Source organism: Mchenga conophoros, linkage group LG7, assembly GCF_057382185.1.
Source record: "Mchenga conophoros isolate Kocher_MC1m ecotype Shallow Benthic linkage group LG7, M_conophoros_male_GT1.1, whole genome shotgun sequence".
Taxonomy (NCBI): domain Eukaryota; kingdom Metazoa; phylum Chordata; class Actinopteri; order Cichliformes; family Cichlidae; genus Mchenga; species Mchenga conophoros.
The window spans coordinates 1,597,443-1,618,309 of NC_140532.1; the positions used below are offsets into that span (position 1 = coordinate 1,597,443).

Sequence of the window (20,867 nt, forward strand, 5' to 3'; positions counted from 1 at the left end):
TAAGGATTATTTACAAAAGTTTTGCAAATCAAAACTTTCCAAAACATAGCCTGAAATACTTGAAGGCTTTCGGGAAAGGCAGCGGGAAGGTGCGCACCACAGGAAGTCTGTACAGATGAAAAAAGTGATGAAATGTAATTTTACTGAAGGTCTTGTTATGGTGTGACCTTGTTTGCAGATTGTATTTATTCTGCATAATATTAGTGACAGCATGATATTCAGAGGCGTCACTATGAAAGCAGCTCACCGTGCCCCAGCGATTAATTTGGATGTCTCATGAAAAAGACGAACAGAAAACTTGATGAATTCATCCTCGTTGCTCAGCAAACAGAACTTGGCAGATGATGTTTGAGGCTCCAGTGTGGAACAGCAGCTGAAGGTCTGTGGTCCTACCTGGAGAAACAATGTGAACAGACGTTTTTAGTCACACACGTCATTAAAAACAGAGCAACAAAAACAATTAGTTACTCACTGCTGGAGAAAAGCATACCAACGCTTTCCTGCAGAAGCTTCACAGCGTGCTGCATTTCTCCGAGAATCCTCTGCTCCATGGACTGTTTCCCCAGACCAAAGTTTCTCAGGGTCATCAGGCAGAAGCGTCTGTGCTCTAACCGGGACTGTAATCTGCTAAAACCACTCCTGGAGGGTGAGCTACATGCAAAAACGGAAACTTTTATCCCTTTAATTATGTTTCAGTAATTACAAGCACATCACCTGTTGTTCTCACTGCTACCACCAGATGGTGCCAGTGTAAGGAGTTTTGACATTCAGCATTTACTTTGTTTCACAGTATTTACATCACATTCATGTCACCACAGAAAGTATTCCCACTTAATTTATTTTAATCTTGCACTCCAACCACATGCAGACTAATACGTCTGCATTACATTTCCAGTGGCCACTGTTATCCGATGCAACTCTGAGACCCGAGGCTGTCATTGTGCTCTTACTCCTTTACCATTAAAATAACAAACGCAGGACCACAGCAGTTACATTTTCATAGTTTAGTGGTTTACACATTCACCTCACAAGCAAAAGTTATGCAGTTCAGTTCCAAACTTCGTTTGGCTCACGGCGAAGGCGGTCGCACTTTTCTCCTCTCCTCTTCCCCTTATCTTCGCTGCTTAGCCTCTTGTGTCCTTGTCCTGTCTCGTGTACTTTTCCCTGGACACTCTCTCACAGTCTGTTCTCTAAAACCTAAAAGAGGAATTATGGATTTGATCAACTGGTCTCTGAATGCAATTGACACCCCTTTCTCAACGAGAAGTCTGGGCTCGGGTGAGCCTGACTGCTGAAGATATCTACCTATTCGGAACTATGGTAACAGGGTTCTGGCTGATCGGAGCTGGCTTGACCCTGACTTATCGAAGAATTAAGAAAGCGGAACCGGCTGTTCAAACCCCCACAAGGCTGCCCGCTGGGATTGGAACGATGGGACGAGGCGTGAGTTTCTCAAAATGGGCTCATTGAGTGCAGCACGGATAAGATCTTGGAGAAGCTACGGCTGCTGTGAATACTCAGAATAAGATCTCTGAGTGAAAAACTGGATTACATCTGGAGGGGCTCGCTCGAATAACAACTTTGAGCGCAAATTCGATCACATCTTGGGGAAGTGCACTGCGGTCGTGAGTTCTCAGAATCGGCTCTTTGAGCAAAAAGAACGACAACATCACGGAACGTAAGTTTGATAACATCATAGGAAGCTCGCGGCTCTCCAACGGGAGATTGAGAGACCAGTGTCGGACTGTAGAACAGCTTTGAAATTCATATGAGTTGTTCGCACTAAAGTAAAAACCATCATCACTTCATGCGGAGACCCCTTTGGCGCCAGCTGCGGCCTCAAGGCTGGAGCTGAACAACAACACCCTGATAATGACTGTGTTTAGACTGCTCCCCCCATTCCATGCAAGGCCACCTGGGTTGGCTGGCAGACTGTTTACTTAGCATGATAGGGCGAAGGACACTGTCTCAGCTGAACTCTGGACACACACACACACACACACACACTTACACTGATAAGCACACACTCATCCCCCTCCCTTTCCAAACGCCTTCGATGCTTGTTTCCTGCGGGGGAACACGGCGGGTCTGTGCGCCGCGCTGGAATGGTAGCGCTGTGCAGGGCGGCTGCTGTGTTCGCTTCGGATTACTCCTCACCCCCCACCCAATCCTGTGACTTGTCATGTCTTTCACAAAGTTGTGCTGTGGACATTTATGTGCTTTTTGTGCAGAGGAGTTTTTTTGTTTCCTGTTCTCATGCTGTCCTACCATGGAAGCACAGCATGAGTAGAGGTCTCCTTTTTTCCTCTTGTACTTTCCCATTGTAGTGTATATTTCAGTGTTTTTTCTGTAACGCTACCGATCTCCGACCTGTATCCCCATGTGATGTCTGTATTGTGTGTGTAAGGTCGGGAGGGTGGGGTCCCATTTCACTGCAGGGCAACCTGCATGTGGCGAATAAAGCTTTGATTGATTGATTGATTGATTGATTGATTGATTGATTGATTGATTGATTGATTGATTGGAAGAGACACAAATCCCTTGGGAGCTGTATCAGGAAGAGGATCTGGTGTAAAAATTGAGACGAGATGAAACATGTCTGCGGGGGCTGCATAAAGAGACAGAAAGTCACAGAAAGCTATCGTACCTTTCACTTGTGCAGCATGATTGTACATTAGGTGTTGTGGTCTGCCAGAGAAGTCAGCAGCTTTGTGGATCAGGGCCTCCTTTAAGGCCCAATGATAACAACCGCAGGCCTGGGACCAATAAAAAGGCTGTAGATGTTACCATAGTGTTCAGCCAGCTGGGGGAGATAAAGTGGCATGTTTTATAAAAATAGGGTATGAAATTCAGATTCAGTGCAATTATGAGACACTGTAACATTGATTTACAGTTGATTTTAAAAAGTTATCGTCGTCGTAAAGATTTAGTCCAAACGAGTGACCTTGTTTGGACTAAAATCACCTCACAGCAGCTCTGCAGAGCATTTTTATTCTTTTAAGTTCGATTTTTTGATAAATAACTGACCATCAGGTCACAGAGCCAAGCCCCCTCTGTTCTGTGAGGAGCTCAGCTCATCAGCTCGGGCAGACAAACAGCCGAGTGAAATAACTACCACGAAAAAAAAACCTTTGGCATATTCAACTTTATTTTCATTCATCTTTTAAGATATTTATTCAACAAGTGAGTATCATTATATCTAGACTAAAAACAGTCATTTCCCTTATTAACCTGTATGCAGCTTACCGAATTTCCCGGAGGAACCCACCGGAGGGATTAATAAAGTTTTATCTAATCCCATCTAATATTTTATTTTTAGATAGAACGGAAAACAAAAACTAACACCAGGAAACAATTAAAGATGCAGGAATCTCAGACAAACCTATCAGTGTGTACATCAATGAATGCATATATTAAAAATTTTTTAGAATTGTTTTATATATTTAAAATATTAGAAAAGATATTAAACTTTACCCCCTCTAGACCAGCAATAGGCTTCTCCAGATCCTGCATTGGCTTCCCTCAGGTGACCCTGGATCCTCCCTTAGTTATGCTGCAATAGACGTAGGCTGCTGGGGATTCCCATGATGCATTGAGTTTTTCCTTTCCAGTCACCTTTCTCACTCACTATGTATTAACAGACCTCTCTGCACTGAATCATATCTGTTATTAACCTCTGTCTCTCTTCCACAGCATGTCTTTATCCTGTCTTCCTTCTCTCACCCCAACCAATCACAGCAGATGGCCCCGCCCCTCCCTGAGCCTGGTTCTGCCGGAGGTTTCTTCCTGTTAAAAGGGAGTTTTTCCTTCCCACTGTCGCCAAAGTGCTTGCTCATAGGGGCTCATATGATTGTTGGGTTTTTCCCTGTATCTATGAAGCGCCTTGAGGCGACTTTTGTTGTGATTTGCCACTATATAAATAAAATTGAATTGAATTGAGATCCAACAGGTTTCCAAAGACGGGGATTGGTCGCAGGCCTGTAGGGAAATTATTGGGTCTGTATGCTGAAAAAAGCAGCAGGAGAAGCAACAACACCAACAACAATATCAGAGCAACAGATGCAAACATGGTGATGCTGTGATTCAATGTATTCTGTTTCATCGGGCCTTTGTACACCCTAACCTTAACCCTTTACTGTACAAACACAGACAACCTTTGCACAGTCGTGGGGCCTGCAGAGGCACTGAATCGGGTTAGTCATTTGTTCGACACCGACTTGATCTACGCATGTCTGTGCCATCATAGGCAAGCAAATGTCTGCTATCACTGTTGCCACAGAACATAATGGTACCTATGATGCCTACTTCACTTTTAATTTAATATATAGAAATGCAAATATTTAAAATTGTACTTTTTGTTTTAATGTTTAACTGACAAAAGTTTAAAAAAAGAAAAACAATGGATGCCTGTATTAGGACTGTTTTTACAATGTCAGATATTTATTCTTGGATTTGCATGATTCACAATATTGGAAAAATACTGCATTTCAAACCATCTTTTTAAAAATGTTGTACTGGTACTTGGAGCAGCTCCACCCACTTTCCTTTGATTGGCTGCTCCTCGGAAATCAAAGGTTTGAATATTATGTGGGTGGGCGTGATGTACTCCTGAGACGGTCGCATCAATGGGATCCATTTTTTCCCCAAGCTATTTGTAATCAGTTAGACCTGGTAAAACTGTAAATGTCTCATTATACAGGCAGAGGATGTCTGGGCTTCTTTGTGCCGCTCTCCACAGACTCCGCCCCCACAACCTGAACCTGGATGAGCTGTAGAAAACGGATGGATGGATACCATCACATAAAAATATATAAGCTTTCTGTAATTAATATTTAGAATATTTCTGTATTTTTAAGAGACAGTAAATTAAAATACATGTTGTAGATTTAACATAATTTTCATTTTTAAGGACAAACATGTTGAATAAATAGTATTTAAACATGAAAAGATAATGAAATACATATGTACTACAATAAAAATCTTTAATCCATGTTTAAGGTAAGAAGATGAAATATGAGCCCATAAAACTGTCAAAATACAAAACAAGAAACTACAACCGAAAGTTATTATTATTATTATATCAAGTGAAAAAACTAATGATGTTATTTTTATTTGTATTTATAATAACTTCTGTGAAATGATGAAATTAAAAATTGTCTGTTAACCCATTTTAAGTTAAAGTGTTTCTTACCATCAAAATCTATAAAGACCTGTAATTTGGGCTGATGTAAAGACTATACATGTGTTTTGTGAGTTTTTAAATCTGGGACAGTTGTAAATGAGTTTCTGTTAATGTCTGAAAACCAGGAAGATCTGCTGAACAACCAATAACTAAAATTAATTGTCACAAAAGATGACCTCAAAAAAGAGTCTGCATAACCATGAGAGTGTAAAACAACACACACAAATCTGGGTTGTAATGGATTTATTGTTTCACTTCTATGAGAGAAAACACTCTTTATTAACACAATGATGGGTGTGGTGCGGTCAGCTGAGCGCACCATCCGCTCCGAGCTCCCTGACCTGCACTCAATCTACAGCAGGCGGTGCTGGACCAAGGCCAGGAAGATGGTGAAGGACCTCAGCCATCCCAACAACAGACTGTTCTCTCTGCTGAGGTCAGGAAAGCGATTCCACTCCCTGAAGACCAACACAGAGAGACTGAGGAGGAGCTTCTTCCCGCAGGCGATACGGTCTCTCAATCACACCACCACACAGTACTGACCCACACATATGGTTCTTACACACACACTGGACTTTCTGGACTTTGGTTTTGCACAACACTGGTCACTATATTCTTCATTTCCAGTTAATACTTGTACAGCTGCTGTTATTGTGTATATATTTATTTATATTTAGATTTCTTCATACATTCTTATATAGTTCTATATTGTGTATTGTGTATTTTGTTGTACAGTTATTTTATTTTCAACTTTAATTTATATATTTTATCTTATTCTTCCCAGTTAAATTTACCCTTCATTCTAATTTGTGTTGTACAGTTATTTCATTTTTAACCTTAATTTATATTTTATTCATTCCTAGTTAAATTTACCCTTTTTAATTTTTCATATTTATTTCCTATCTTATTCATAGCCTTTTCCTTTTTTGTTTTCTTTAGGTCACGAGCAGTTGTCCAAGCATTTCACTACATATCGTACTGTGTATGACTGTGTACGTGACAAATAAAATTTGAATTTGAATTTGAATTTGATTTGATTCACATTCACACATTTTTTTTTTTTTCCAAATTAGATGTTGGATGACTGTTGGTCAGGTTTTTTTTATATAGCTCCAAATCACACAAAGCGTTGCCTCAGGGTAGACCCTGCAGTATTTGGGAAAATCTAATACATAGTTTAGAGACTAATTAAGGATCAAACCCTATGTTGGGATAGGTGCACTCGCCCAATTTATGTATATTTTACTTTTGTGACTGTTGACTTTAAGGCAGCAGAAATTTATTTTTATTCAATTCTAAGTATGCCTCTATTTTTATCTGAGTCACTGAGCTACAGCGTCGGCACACCATCTCACTGTGGTGTCCTGAGTTGGATCTTCATGCTAAAAGGTTTGGGAGTTAAGGTGATCCCGTAGACCGGAGTGAAGTCTGGTTCTCCTGCGTCCTCGTGCCAGATGAACTGATATCTCATCAGCAGAGTCACCATGATGAGGAAGAGCTCCATACGAGCCAGACCCTTTCCGAGACAAATCCGAGGACCTGAGACATTAAAAAAGGTCTCAGTACCATGTAGTTCACATATTTGACAACATATTACAACCCTGTCTCTGCTGCTGCTCCAAGTAAGATTTGTCTATGCTCTTGTACCTGCAGAGAAAGGCATGAAAGCCTCTGGTTTAACAAACTCTCCTTGGTCATTTAGGAAGTTTTCTGGGTTGAATTCATGAGGGAATTTCCACTGTCCGTCCTCGTTGAGTACTGAGGTCAGATTCTGGATAATTACTGTACCCTGAAAAAACACCAAAACAATAAAAGACATTAAGAAAACTCTTCATTGCCTCTATTCCTAAAACCTATATAGCCGGTTGCCTCTTACCCTGGGAATGGAATATCCCATGAGCTCTGTGTCCCTGGTGGTGCAGTGGAAGACGCTGAGAGGAACAGTGTTGGCAACCCTCTGTACTTCATGAATCACTGCCTGGATTAAGACATGTTTTATGTAGCATAGAGCAAAAGACAAACAGTGCAGGCTCACTAGTACTAGCAGTTATCTAGTTTCTCTCTATAAAGAGATTGTAATGAATGAATGATTACAACAGCTATCCAAATCAATGGCTTCAATCAATGACAAAGCAAACTTTGTCCGAAGCCTCTCCCAGATGTTATAAGGTGAGAAGCATAAGGTCCATTGCAAAGCATTTGTCTCCGTCTTCATGTTTAATGTGAGTCTTCTTGTCTCTGTCTTTAGTATGTCTTCTATCCTTGAAAGTTGTGCATTGTCAACACTAGGGGTGCAACAATACATGTGTTTGTATTGAACTGTTGGATACAGTGCTTTCGGTTCGGTACGCATATGTATCGAACAATACAAAATTTTTCATTTATTTTATCAACTTTTCTTCTGATGATGCTGTCTGTGTTGAGAGTTCAGTGGATCTGCGTTTGACTACTCCGCCTAGGCTGCATTGTCGAGCACAGATCCACTAAGCACCGCCCATATGCATTCACTCAAGCTAGCGAGACAGAAGTTAAGCTCGTTGCAACATGGCAACTGCCTCAACGCTACCTGAAATTGAACCTCCCGCACCATCGTTCAGATCTGGCGTTTGGAACTATTTTGGTTTTCATGTGAAGCATGACCCTGATGGTAAACACGTCATGGACAAAAGTACAACAGTATGTTGGATTGTGTCACGCAATGCTCAATTCCATCGGTGGGAACACAACGAATATGACTGCACATTTATGTCGACATCACCCTAGTGCAAAGACAAGTGGAAGCAGACAAAAACAACAACAAGCACACATGCTACAAACTCTACCCGAGTCATTTAGACAGCCGTTAGCACATGGTTATAAGAGGGCAAAAGAAATAGACAGGGCAATTGCAACTTTTATTGCTGTCAATGACAGCGTGCAGCAAACAGTCAGACAGCATTCAAGATGTGGCTTCAGTCTCGCAACGATGGCGACTATCAACACTACAGGGCCCTTCAATCGGCCACGAAGAAGGCAATAGTAGCGGCAAAGGCGTCACATTATGACAAACTCTACAAAGAACTGGACATGCCTGGGGGAGCGAACAAAATCTACCGCCTCGCCAGAAACCGCCATCGAGCAACGCAGGACATCGGCCAGGTCAAACACATCAAGGATGCCAACCATCAGATCCTCCATGACCTGCCCATCATTCTCAAACGTTGGAGCAAGTATTTCTCAATTACCGCCCAATTCGACTCCTGTGCCACACCATGAAGATTTTTGAGCTGATCATCAACGCCAGGCTGCAAGAAATCGTCACAATAACGCCCAACCAGTGTGGCTTCGTCAAAGGATGCGGCACAATAGATGCCATCTATGAGGCCCGCCTGCTGTTGGAGAAGCACCGAGAGAAGAAGACCATCTATATGGTCTTCCTCGACCAGGAAAAGGCTTTCGACCGAGTCCCTCATGACCTGATCTGGCACTCTCTGCGATCACACAGGGTCCCCGAGGCCTACGTCAATTGGATCAAGCTCTTGTACAGAAATGTGACCAGCAGAGTCAGAAGCCCAGTGGGAACATCACCACCTTTCAACATCACTGTGGGCGTGCACCACGGCTCCGTGCTGTCCCCGCTTGTCTTCATCCTCTGCATGGACACTGCGACCGCTGACCTCCAAGCTCCCCACCCTTGGACACTCCTCAATGCTGATGATGTCTTCCTCGCAGCTGAATCTCGAATGGAGCTGCAACACCAAACATAGCAATGGAAGACACGCCTGATTGAGTACGGGCTGAGGTTGAAAAAAACTGAGTACTTAGAAGCCGGCCCCCAAACCGACAGCACCTGGCAAGAGTATCTCACTTCAAGTACCTCGGATCAATGATCAGCAACGATGGCGACATCCTGCCAGACGTACGAGCCAGGATTAATGCGGCCTGGATGAAGTGAAGCCAAGTCAATGGTGTCCTGTGCGACCGACGAATGCCTGACCGCCTCAAGTCAAAGATCTACAAGAGCGTTGTGCACCCTGTGGCCATTTACGGATCAGAGTGTTGGCCAGCCGCCGCAAAGCACGAACAGGCCCTTCACACAATGGAAATGCGGATGCTGCGATAGTGCCTGGGCCTGACACGATGGGACCACGTCACGAACATCGACATCAGAAAGCGGCTGGGCATCGCACCAATTACGGAGAAGATGCAAGGAGCGCGACTGCGATGGTACGGGCATGTGGTCAGAAGTGACAAAAAATTGGTGGCAAGAACAGCAGTGCGACTCAGCCCCCAAGGCCGGCGACCAAGGGGCAGACCAAAAAGGCGATGGATGGACCGAATTAAAGACGACGTAAAGATTGGCGCCAACCTGAACGACGCCCTTGAGCGTGCTGAGTGGAGGCGGCTTTGCAGAAAAGCGGACCCCGCAGAGCGGAAATAACACTGGGAGGAAGAAGATTATTTTGTTGTTTCAGCAGCATTTAATTGAAAAACTGTACTTTTGAGGTAAAAGAAATATTTATAATTCTAATAAATTGCAAATGAAAAAAGGCATGAACATTTTTTTGTATCGAAAAAATATCAAACCATGACACCAAAGTGTCGAACCGAACCATCAATTTTGTGTATTGTCGCACGCCTAGTCGACACATAAATGCTTCTGTTTTTGTTTTGTTTTGTATCTGTAAGCAGACCATAGCAAAAAAATTTGTAACTTGTGTAAATATCTTTTACAAACACAAATCCTTTTTACACACTCACAAATTCTCCTCTATAGATGCGGAAACATAAAACTTTCAGATATTTGGGTTTACAAGGTTAAAAAATATTTATGACCAAAATTTGAGCCCACATAATCTAATAAACAATGAACCGTAACTGGGAAACCTAGAAGCTTATAACTAAATGAACTTAAACGCAAACCATCAACATAAATGAAAACTCAAAACGCTGGCTCGATCATGACAATACTACAGCGACATAACCAGTCGAAATGTTCAGTCTGCAATACCCTGCATTTGGGTCTTCTTGTCTTCATTGTAAAATATGAGTAAACATATGACCAGACATATGTTGTATGATTTGTACCTGCACGTAGGGCATATTGTGTCTATCTTCAAAACTGGCGCGGTCCTTCCCGTCTAACACTCGGTCTATCTCGTGCTGACATCGTTCTGTGGGAGATGTTGCATCATACAATGTGTTGTAAAGAAAGTCAAAAACAAATGTTACATAACAAACAACAGTTAATGATATTTAAAGAGAAAATGAAAATTAGCAATGTGGTAAATGCCACGAGTGAATGATGAACTAAACATAGGATTAGTCAAGTTTTTAATAATGGGTGCTTTTCATTTGCTGTAATTCTGCATTGTTTTTCGACACCCTAACTCATCATCGTACTTGTAGCGTCTAGCAAACAGAACCTGGCAGATGATGTTGGAGGCTGCATTATGAAACATAACCTTAGGGCTCATTGTTTTACCTGTAGGAGACATAATGAAACAAGACAGCACTGTACGAGAGTACAAATCAATATTCTGAAACCAACAGCACTGTGCAAAACTGTTGCACGCGAAAGTCACGACAGGGGCACTGGAGAAGCAGCAACAAAACACCCACCAAAACGTACATTTGACTCTGAGTCGCACTTAGAATTTCTGATAAAGAAGATTTTACTATTATTCCATTATACCTCATATAACATATGATGTAAATTCTACCTTTCCCATCACTGAGCTCATTAATGAACAAGCCTTGAGGTCGTCCAGCAAAATCAGCAGCCTTGGTCACCATAGCCTCCTTCATGGCCTTTACACCATTGATGACTACAGCTGGTTTACAACCGATGAAAATACTGTAGACATCTCCATATAACTTCCTCAGCTGGGAGGAAACAAAATGACATGTTTGAAATCCATGCGTCACACCCTCAGATGAATATTACATTTTGAAGGGGCTTTAAACATGGTTCAAGGTTCAAGGTTCTTTATTATTTGTCACATGCATAGTTATACAAGTATAACACACAGTGAAATGTAGCCTGACACGCTCCTCGACATGTGCAAAAATTGGGGGGGGGGGGGGGGGGGGGTGTAGAGGAAGAACATTATATATATATATACATACACATAGTATATACATTGGGTGAATGTGCAGTTGTAGCAGCAAGCAGGTGAATTCTGTACATTAATATGAATAGACATCTGACTATTTTACAGAGTAGACAATATAAACATATTTAAAATTAAAGGAATTGAAATGTACATTGTGCCTTGGTTTAGTGTCTGGAAGAGTCCTGTCTCAGTCAATTATAGATGAAGTGAGAGGGCGGGTGTGTGTGTTTAGGGCACGGATGGCTTGGGGATAGAAGCTCCTCTTGAGTCTCTCTGTCCTTGCCCGGAAGATGCGGAACCTTCTACCAGATTGCAGAAGTTGGAACAGTTTGTTGCCAGGATGGGACGGGTCCTTCAGTATCTGCGCTGCTCTAGTCCGGCATCTCCTGGTGTAGGTGTCCTGAAGCGGGGGGAGAGCAATCCTGCAGCAGCGTTCTGCTGTACGGATCACTCTCTGGAGAGCTTTTTGGTCCTTCACATATTTACCGACCAGAGGAATTAACATTTTATATGGTCTAAAGCAGCTATGAAAAAAATTAAATTAAATGTAATTTATGTCCTTAATATTTCTCTACTATGACCTGAAAATAGGACCCTGTGTACGCATCCTGCTAGACACATCTTGTGGCATATTAGTAAAGCTATATTGACAAATTATACTCAATAAAATAATTGGTTTTTTGAAGCATATACTGCTCTTTTATTATTTTATATAAAGAAAAATAAAGATAACCCCCTTCACACATACAGAAAAACTCTGTTGGCAAATACTGACTTATCAAGAAGGTAAGGTCCAATCTGTATTGGCTGGGTAAATGCCAACTGTGCAGAGAGTCAGTTTTATACCAACAACATATTAGGCAATCACAGTAAAAAGGTAAGATCAGTACTGTTAACCCTTTAAGACCTACCATAGAACCAAGTCCGCCAGAGCTTATATTATATTTTTACATGCTGTGGAGCCATTTTTGGGAGCATTTCAAGTTGCTATACATCAATACAACCATTATAGCCCAAATTTTAATAATATGTCTGCATTAAGTGCATAGTAATTACATAAATTGCAAAAAAGTGCAATAAACTACAAAAAAAATTGAAAATCGTTTTTGCTTTTTAACATATATTTCTAGTTAGAGAAATTTAAGAGGCTTATCCCAAACAAGTTGCCAGTGTTGGGACTAACGCGTTATTAAGTAACGCGTTACAGTAACGCGTTACAGTAACTACGTTATTATTGTGGTAACGAGCACGGTAACTAGTTATTATGCCAAAACTAGGAACGCGTTACTCGTTACTGGGATTTAGATAGGGTCGTTACTCGTTACTTCGTGTGGTGGCATCGCGGAGCTTCCACAGATTCAGTAACATTAGCAAGTGGTGGAGGCCAGCGGGTGGATGAAGGAAAAGGGACACAGAAGGAAAAGAGACCCGAGGCGGCCGCCGGTCCAAGTGTGAACTGAACTTCAGGTAAGAAGTTATGACCTGCAGTCTCTCTGGGTCAGATATGAACCAAGTGTAGGTGGAGTTTATTTTCGTTATTCTGACTTTTTCCGTACTGCGTGTTAGCTAGCATGACGGAGTTTCTATACAGCTGGGTGGTGCTATGAAGTTAACGATGTTAAACTTTATTTTGTTCATAAGTTATTAGAGTTGCCAACTGTCCCGTCTGGTATTCAGAGAAAATATTACGCGTTTCTTATTGAGGTGAAAAGGAACAGTTTGTCCCGTAATTCAGCTGCAATGAAAAAGACACAAAGCTGGAGTTATTCTGTGTTTACGCTGCACAGCTGCCTCTCATTCTCTCCCCCTCCCTCTCCCGTTTCTACTTCAATCATGAAACTGATCAATGATCAGCTGATCGGCTTTTCTCTCTCGTTTGTTTATCGCTCACTTTGCGCCGAAAGAGGAAACCAGCGGATGTTGCGCTAAACAACAGCAGCACGTTTAAGCTTGATCAGCTATCGTTAGAATTTATTTAATATTAATTTCTAGTATCAGCTGATGTTTGCTGGAGCCACAGCTGTAAACCTGCTGGTCATGATGTCGGTTTGTATATCTGGTGAGAGGGAAACATGAAGATGAAACCAGGAGATGTCCTTACTGGATCATCAGAGCTGAACAGGTGATGGAGAAACAGGTTTACCTTTTAGGTGACATGAATGAGTTGAAGGGAAGTTATGAACTGTTTCTGAGAGACAAATAACACCAGGATCCTTTTCTAAGCAGCTGACAGCTGGTAACTGTGCAGGGGCGGATCTAGCAAAGTGTTGCCAGGGGGGCCAGGTAGGGCATTAACAGGGAAAGGGGGGCACAAAGAAATACTTTTCTTTCTTATTCTCATTTAAAATGTCTAGCTTTTAAAAAATAATTATCTGAATCTTACAACAAACGATTGATAGATTGATGCATATATACCATCAAAACAGTGTACATCACTGTCACAACAGCGTTTGTTTTCATTCAAAGGCTTTATGATTTTTCCTATAATGGTTAGCTAGTCTCTGGTCAAAATGCCCGGGACTATTTTTTTGTCCCAGTCCAGCCCTGTATGCAGCTCATCTGCAGTCTGGTGTTACCTACATCTTCCTATTCAGAAGGCAGAATTTCCGAGTTCTGAGTACAATCAAAGCACCACGACTGCAGTTTTTGTGTTGGATGTAAAAGGCGCACATGACGCTGTGACGTAGGCTAGAATCATGGCAGCAGTCAATGACGGTCCAGGCGTGGGATTTCTCTCGTGGAAATATGCACATTATCTTTTCCTTTCTATTTGTCGGTGGCACAGTGCACTTGTGGCAAGTAAGCAAGCTAGAAGACTGCAAAGTTATGGAAGCAACACATTAACAAGAGAATTCTGAGTAAAACCAAAGTTACAAAATATGACTATCCAGAGTTGGGACCAGGAAGCAGAGTTGCAGTCTTACACGCCTCTCTGCAGCGTCTCTCCTCCTGCTACCCCCCCAAAAACCCATCTCCATAGAGACTGTGTCAGCTTCCAAAAAGACAAAAAACAAACTAAAAACCAGCAACAAACAACTTAAACATAAACAATCACAAAGAAAGAACAATACAGTATCCACATCTGAACCAAAGAGTAAAACAGTGAAATGTGGATTATTAAATATTAGGTCTCTCTCCTCCAAGTCTCTGTTAGTACATGACTTAATAATTGATCAACAAATTGATTTACTCTGCCTTACAGAAACCTGGTTGCAGCAGGATGATTATGTTAGTTTAAATGAATCAACACCCCCGAGTCATTCTAACTACCAGAAATCTCGAAGCACAGGCCGAGGGGGCGGTGTGGCAGCAATTTTTCACACCAACCTATTAATTAATGAAAGACCAAGACAGACTTTTAATTCATTTGAAAGCCTGATGCTTAGCCTCGTCCACCCCAGCTGTAAAACTCAGAAACCAGTCTTACTTGTTATCATCTATCGTCCACCTGGGCCTTACAGAGTTTCTGTCTGATTTCTCAGACTTTATATCTAATTTAGTTCTGAGCTCAGATAAAATAATTATTGTGGGTGATTTTAACATCCATGTAGATGCTAAAAATGACAGCCTCAACATGGCATTTAATCTGTTATTAGACTCAATTGGTTTCTCTCAAAATGTAAAAGAACCCACCCACCACTTTAATCACACTCTAGATCTTGTTTTAACATATGGCATAGAAACTGAACATTTAACAGTGTTTCCTGAAAACCCTCTCCTGTCTGATCATTTCCTGATAACATTTACTTTTACAATAATTGATTACACAGCGGTGAAGAGTAGACTTTATCAAAGTAGATGTCTTTCTGAAAGCGCTGTAACTAAGTTTAAGAATATAATCCACCCACTGTTATCATCTTCAATGCCCTGTACCAACACAGAGCAGAGCATCTATCTGAACGCTACCCCAACAGAGGTCGATTATCTTGTTAATAATTTCACCTCCTCACTACGTACGACTCTGGATACTGTAGCTCCTGTGAAAACTAAGGTCTCAAATCAGAAGTACCTGACTCCGTGGTATAATTCTCAAACACGTACCCTAAAGCAGATGACTCGTAATCTGGAGAGGAAATGGCGTGTCACAAATCTAGAGGATCATCATTTAGCCTGGAGAAATAGTTTGTTGCTTTATAAGAAAGCCCTCCGCAAAGCCAGAACATCTTACTATTCATCACTGATTGAAGAAAATAAGAACAACCCCAGGTTTCTCTTCAGCACTGTAGCCAGGCTGACAAAAAGTCAGAGCTCTTTTGAGCCAACCATCCCTTTAACGTTAACTAGTAATGACTTCATGAACTTCTTCACAAATAAAATTTTTATCATTAGAGAAAAAATTACCAATAATCATCCCACAGATGTAATATTATCTACAGCTACTCTTAGTACCATTGATATTAAGTTAGACTCTTTTTCTCCAATTGATCTTTCTGAGTTAACTTCAATAATTACTTCCTCCAAACCATCAACGTGTCTTTTAGACCCCATTCCTACAAAACTGCTCAAAGAAGTCCTGCCATTAATTAATTCTTCGATCTTAAATATGATCAACCTATCTCTAATAATCGGCTATGTACCACAGGCCTTCAAGCTGGCTGTAGTTAAACCTTTACTCAAAAAGCATCTCTAGACCCAGCAGTCTTAGCTAATTATAGGCCAATCTCCAACCTTCCTTTCATATCAAACATCATTGAAAGAGTAGTTGTCAAACAGCTAACAGATCATCTGCAGAGGAATGGTTTATTTGAAGAGTTTCAGTCAGGTTTCAGAGCTCAGCACAGCACAGAAACAGCTTTAGTGAAGGTTACAAATGATCTTCTTATGGCCTCTGACAGTGGACTCATCTCTGTGCTTGTCCTGCTAGACCTCAGTGCAGCGTTCGATACTGTCGACCATAATATCCTATTAGAGCGATTAGAACATGCTGTAGGTATTACAGGTACTGCACTGCAGTGGTTTGTATCATATCTATCTAATAGACTCCAGTTTGTGCATGTAAATGGAGAGTCCTCTTCACACACTGAGGTTAATTATGGAGTTCCACAGGGTTCAGTGCTAGGACCAATTCTGTTTACATTATACATGCTTCCCTTAGGCAGCATCATTAGAAGACATAGCATACATTTACATTGCTATGCAGATGACACCCAGCTCTATCTGTCCATGAAGCCAGATAACACACACCAATGAGTTAAACTGCAGGAATGTCTTAAAGACATAAAGACCTGGATGGCCGCTAACTTTCTGCTTCTTCATTCAGATCAAACTGAGGTTATTGTACTCGGCCCTGAAAAGCTTAGAAATATGGTATCTAACCAGATTCTTCCTCTGGATGGCATTACCTTGGCCTCCAGTAACACTGTGAGGAACCTTGGGGTCATTTTTGACCAGGACATGTCCTTCAATGCTCATATTAAACAAATATGTAAGACTGCTTTCTTCCATTTGTGCAACATCTCTAAAGTTAGAAATATCCTGTCTCAGAGTGACGCTGAAAAACTAGTTCATTACTTCCAGGCTGGACGACTGTAATTCATTATTATCAGGATGTCCTAAAAACTCCCTGAAAAGCCTTCAGCTAATCCAAAATGCTGCAGCAAGAGTCCTGACAGGGACTAGAAAGAGAGAGCAGATTTCTCCTGTTTTGGCTTCCTGTTAAATCCAGAATTCAAAATCCTGCTCCTCACATACAAGGTCTTAAATAATCAGGCCCCATCTTATCTTAATGACCTTGTAGTACCATATCACCCTATTAGAGCGCTCCGCTCTCGCTCTGCAGGCCTACTTGTTGTTCCTAGAGTATTTAAAAGTAGAATGGGAGGCAGAGCCTTCAGTTTTCAGGCCCCTCTTCTGTGGAACCAGCTTCCAGTTTGGATTCGGGAGACAGACACTATCTCTACTTTTAAGATTAGGCTTAAAACTTTCCTTTTTTCTAAAGCATATAGTTAGGGCTGGACCAGGTGACCCTGAATCCTCCCTTTGTTATGCTGCAATAGATGTAGGCTGCCGGGGGATTCCCATGATGCATTGAGTTTTTCCTTTCCAGTCACCTTTCTCACTCACTATGTATTAACAGACCTCTCTGCATTGAATCATATCTGTTATTAACCTCTGTCTCTCTTCCACAGCATGTCTTTATCCTGTCTTCCTTCTCTCACCCCAACCGGTCGCAGCAGATGGCCGCCCCTCCCTGAGCCTGGTTCTGCCGGAGGTTTCTTCCTGTTAAAAGGGAGTTTTTCCTTCCCACTGTCGCCAAAGTGCTTGCTCATAGGGGGTCATATGATTGTTGGGTTTTTCTCTGTATCTATGAAGCGCCTTGAGGCGACTTTTGTTGTGATTTGGCGCTATATAAATAAAATTGAATTGAATTGAATTGAATTGAACTTTCCCTAGTAACTAGTTACTTTGAAAGTAACGAGTAACTTGAAGTAACTGAGTTACTTTTGAGAGAAGTAACTAGTAATGTAACTAAGTTACTATTTTAAAGTAACTTACCCAACACTGCAAGTTGCACAAGATAGTTTCCCACCACAGGAAATTTATTTTGATTGTCTTCATAGTTTTATTTTTGAAATACACCAATTTTTATACACTGCAGGAAAAACGAAAATAAATATTATACAACAAATTTGCAAAAAAGCAGCATGTGCATCAAAATAAACTATTTCCAGCAGTGCAATATGAGTCCTCAGCATCCCAGAAACGACACAGAAAGTCATAAAGTCAAACATAACTTTTAAAAACACCAGTATAGGCTCATGAGGCCCTGATGGTAAAAAAAACAAACTACATTTCCGCGAAAATGACGTCACTTCCAGTTTCGAGCAGGTAATGGCAGACATGCAAAAGTTCGCGCTGACGTCTATTCCAATGTAGGAAGTGTTATGAACAGCTGATTGGATGGCAAAGCGTGTTTCTGGAATATTATGTTTTTGTTGCTGCAAGTGCTTTTTATGCAGTTTTTGCAAAAAGTTATGTGAAAAGTTCGGCCGCTCCATCTTATTAGGGAAATTAGGACAAGCTGATGGCATAAGATGTACGGGGAGTGTAGAATTATTAGGCAAATGAGTATTTTGTCCACATCATCCTCTTCATGCATGTTGTCTTACTCCAAGCTGTATAGGCTCGAAAGCCTACTACCAATTAAGCATATTAGGTGATGTGCATCTCTGTAATGAGAAGGGGTGTGGTCTAATGACATCAACACCCTATATCAGGTGTGCATAATTATTAGGCGACGTCCTTTCCTTTGGCAAAATGGGTCAAAAGAAGGACTTGACAGGCTCAGAAAAGTCAAAAACAGTGAGATATCTTGCAGAGGGATGCAGCAGTCTCAAAATTGCAAAGCTTCTGAAGCGTGATCATCGAACAATCAAGCGTTTCATTCAAAATAGTCAACAGGGTCGCAAGAAGCGTGTGGAAAAACCAAGGCGCCAAATAACTGCCCACGAACTGAGAAAAGTCAAGCGTGCAGCTGCCAAGATGCCACTTGCCACCAGTTTGGCCATATTTCAGAGCTGCAACATCACTGGAGAGCCCAAAAGCACAAGGTGTGCAATACTCAGAGACATGGCCAAGGTAAGAAAGGCTGAAAGACGACCACCACTGAACAAGACACACAAGCTGAAACGTCAAGACTGGGCCAAGAAATATCTCAAGACTGGTTTTTCTAAGGTTTTATGGACTGATGAAATGAGAGTGAGTCTTGATGGGCCAGATGGATGGGCCCGTGGCTGGATTGGTAAAGGGCAGAGAGCTCCAGTCCCACTCAGACGCCAGCAAGGTGGAGGTGGAGTACTGGTTTGGGCTGGTATCATCAAAGATGAGCTTGTGGGGCCTTTTCGGGTTGAGGATGGAGTCAAGCTCAACTCCCAGTCCTACTGCCAGTTTCTGGAAGACACCTTCTTCAAGCAGTGGTACAGGAAGAAGTCTGCATCCTTCAAGAAAAACATGATTTTCATGCAGGACAATGCTCCATCACACGCGTCCAAGTACTCCACAGCGTGGCTGGCAAGAAAGGGTATAAAAGAAGAAAAACTAATGACATGGCCTCCTTGTTCACCTGATCTGAACCCCATTGAGAACCTGTGGTCCATCATCAAATGTGAGATTTACAAGGAGGGAAAACAGTACACCTCTCTGAACAGTGTCTGGGAGGCTGTGGTTGCTGCTGCACGCAATGTTGATGCGTGTTGTTTTATCGTTACTTAAAATGATAAAACAACACAATTCAACAAACAGCATTTTTATTACCTTCTCAAAATCTTTCAAGGGGTTCTCTAGGCTCAGGTGAAAAATGCTGCCCAGTAGGGGCACGTTAAGAGGTCCTGGTGGAAAGTTCTTGGGCCTCCAGGATTTGAGATGAAGGATGGCGATCCAAATGAAGAGCCATAGCAGCACAAGTGAAGCAAACATGTTGAGACAGATAGGAATGCACTGAAAAAAAGAGTAGTGTACATGGTTAGCCTCTTTTAAAGGGGTAGTTCAGTCGTTGGCCCTCCCTTTTCTGTTTGTGTACTTTCAAATAAAATGATGTGCATGGTTTCCATATGGAAAAGATATATATATAGAAATCTTATAAATTTTCTGTCTTGTGTGAAACTTGTATGAAAAGCATACAAGAGTGAAAACAGATATAAGATCCCTAGAAAAATTATATAAATGAAACTTGTGTCATGGTCCTGGGTCGTGCGACCCAGTGTTTTGTGTTTAGTCTATTTTGATGTTTATTGTTTGTTTAGGTTCATTACGTTATTCCAGCTCATTTGTAATTATATCACCCTTGTATTAAGCCTCCCTTGCCCTTCATGTGTTTATGTCTGTGTGTCTTGTGTTGTCAAGTTCATGCTGTCGCTTCTGTCATCTTCCCCTGTACTCCGTCTCCCTGGTTCGTGCGTCTACCTGTCATGAGTCATGTCTGCATGGTTATGTTTAGTTCATGTCATGTCTAATCTCCATGTTTCCTGTTTTACTTTGAAAGTCTGTATTCAATGTCAGTGTATTTAGTTTCACCTCTCCTGTCCTGTCGTTAGGTTCATGTGTGTCCGCTGTGCTCTCATGTGTGGCCACTTCCCCTGATCATCCCTCATGTGTATTTAGTCTCGGTGTTTCATGCAGTCTGTGTCGCGTCGTCTGTGTTCCCACCCCATAGCCTTACCATAGTTTGTTCCCAGTTTAGGTTTCTGTTTAGTTACTGCTCTTGTGCTGCCCTCACTCTTGTTTCTTTTGTGTTCATCAGCCACAATTAAAGGCTCGCTTTTGTTTAAGTTCACTCCCGTATCCTCACTTGTGTCTGCACCTGAGTCCTCCTCACACTCTCCACACGGTCTGCCACTGCGGACCGTGACAACTTGTATGTTTTGGATACTTATTAAAACAATATATGAAAGTGGCCACTTTCATGAGTAAATCATATGAGCCTTATATGATTCACTATATGAAGTAGGCCACATCTTATGCAAGTCTTTTCCATATGGGTGTCTAGTAAGTAGCAGATCCTCAAACTCATTTTTGAAGACCCATTGGAATTCATTCACAAACTATGTGAACTGTTAGAATGATTAAGTAAAGCTGTTTTTTTAATTATTTTT

The 20,867-nt window shown here is 41.6% G+C and overlaps 1 protein-coding gene and 1 pseudogene across 1 annotated transcript; both read right to left on the reverse strand.

Annotated features, from left to right (window-relative positions):
• Positions 1–28: 28 nt before the first annotated feature.
• On the reverse strand, positions 29–3,900 carry LOC146569276 (cytochrome P450 2J2-like; annotated as a pseudogene).
• Positions 3,901–5,089: 1,189 nt separating this feature from the next.
• On the reverse strand, positions 5,090–19,692 carry LOC146569277 (cytochrome P450 2K1-like). The gene is made up of 6 exons (XM_085281451.1): positions 19,531–19,692; positions 10,885–11,047; positions 10,250–10,335; positions 7,059–7,160; positions 6,830–6,971; positions 5,090–6,721 (listed from the first exon to the last, which is right to left on the reverse strand). Exons 1-6 carry the CDS (start codon positions 19,690–19,692, stop codon positions 6,534–6,536), a joined length of 843 nt encoding a protein of 280 aa, XP_085137577.1. The 3' UTR covers positions 5,090–6,533.
• Between the last annotated feature and the right edge of the window lie 1,175 nt (positions 19,693–20,867).

Excerpts from the sequence above, each read along its gene's own strand:
- LOC146569277 (XM_085281451.1), bottom strand. The coding sequence starts at position 19,692 with ATGTTTGCTTCACTTGTGCTGCTATGGCTCTTCATTTGGATCGCCATC. Across the intron at positions 10,336-10,884 it reads TGAGCTCAGTGATGGGAAAG|AACGATGTCAGCACGAGATA; the intron begins GTAGAATTTACA and ends CATCTCCCACAG. Across the intron at positions 6,972-7,058 it reads TGGGATATTCCATTCCCAGG|GGTACAGTAATTATCCAGAA; the intron begins GTAAGAGGCAAC and ends GTGTTTTTTCAG.